Below are 1,053 nucleotides of genomic sequence, written 5' to 3' on the forward strand. Positions count from 1 at the left end.
GCTGGCCGCCACGTGCCGAGCCCGAGGCGTGCCGACGGCAAACCCCGCCCCAACCCCGCCGACCCGACCGCCCCGATCCAGCCCCGCTGCGCTCTCCGCCGCGCGCCGCCCCTCACAGTCCGCCTCAGAAAATAAAAAAACGCCGGACATAAATACCAATAACCATCGACGTTTGACAGTTGACACTAGCCCGCCGTCACCGGGACACGACCAACGACGCGGCCGTCTCCGCTCCCCGGCCGAGAGCCGTCCGGCCATCACGTACACCGACCGGCCTGCCTCCCTCTCCTCCCCCCGCCCGACCCTCCGGGATCATGTCTTCTGCTTCTTCTCCGCCCCGTTGGCGGTCCGGCTGCGGTTGCCAAACTCGAGCGTCTTTGCGTCGAGGCCGAAGGCAGAGGGCAGCACGCACTCGGAGGCGTGCTTGCCGTCGATCTTGCCCGAGGCGGTGAGGTACTCCTTGCCGATCAGCTTCTGGTTCCACAGGATCATCTTGTCGATGCACGGCACCGCGACGCCCACCATGTTTGCGATGTCCTTCATCGTGCACAGCCCGAAGGGCAGGTCCGTCTCGAAGAACTTGTGTGCGAGCGTCGGCACCACCCCGCCCTCGATGGCCGTGTACGGGATCTTGTGCTTGGCGAAGGCCTTGTTGGACATGATGCAGCTGACCTGCGGGAGGCGGAGCGCGCGCGGGCGCGTGTCGCGGGGCGAGCGCGGCGCAGAGTCCTCGCTGTCGCGGTGTGGCACGGGCGGGGCAGCCTGTCCAGCACGCAAGGGGCTCCGCTCGGCGCATCTCTGGCGGAGGTGCGGCGGAGGTGCGGCGCATCGCACCGTGTCCCACGCGCAGGTGATCTGCTCCTCGTAGTTTTGCATCACACACGCCTTCATCGAGAAGTCGCTGTCGACGAGGTGGCCGTTCTGCGGCAGCGCGCCGCGCAGGCCGGCGACGATGGCGCAGAGGTCGGTGTCCATCTCGACGAGGGTGACCTGCCCGCGGGGAAGGGGGGGGGGGGGGGGGGGGGGGGGCCCACTTTTCCTTTAAAAAGAGAG

At 67.9% G+C, this 1,053-nt stretch overlaps 1 protein-coding gene across 1 annotated transcript in view; it reads right to left on the reverse strand.

Moving 5' to 3' along the window:
- Window positions 1-312: 312 nt before the first annotated feature.
- Window positions 313-1,053, reverse strand: part of EMIHUDRAFT_459530 (hypothetical protein) — a gene marked incomplete at its 3' end in the record, with an annotated part of 1,819 nt that continues 1,078 nt past the window's right edge. Inside the window, exons 3-4 of the mRNA XM_005765994.1 lie at window positions 835-901; window positions 313-672 (exon numbers count right to left, since the gene is read on the reverse strand). Of these exons, the coding sequence (XP_005766051.1) occupies window positions 313-672; window positions 835-901 (427 nt within the window). The remainder of the gene's footprint in view (window positions 673-834; window positions 902-1,053) is intronic.

This window comes from Emiliania huxleyi (genome assembly GCF_000372725.1).
Source record: "Emiliania huxleyi CCMP1516 unplaced genomic scaffold EMIHUscaffold_529, whole genome shotgun sequence".
In the NCBI taxonomy this organism is placed as follows: Eukaryota; Haptophyta; order Isochrysidales; family Noelaerhabdaceae; genus Emiliania; species Emiliania huxleyi.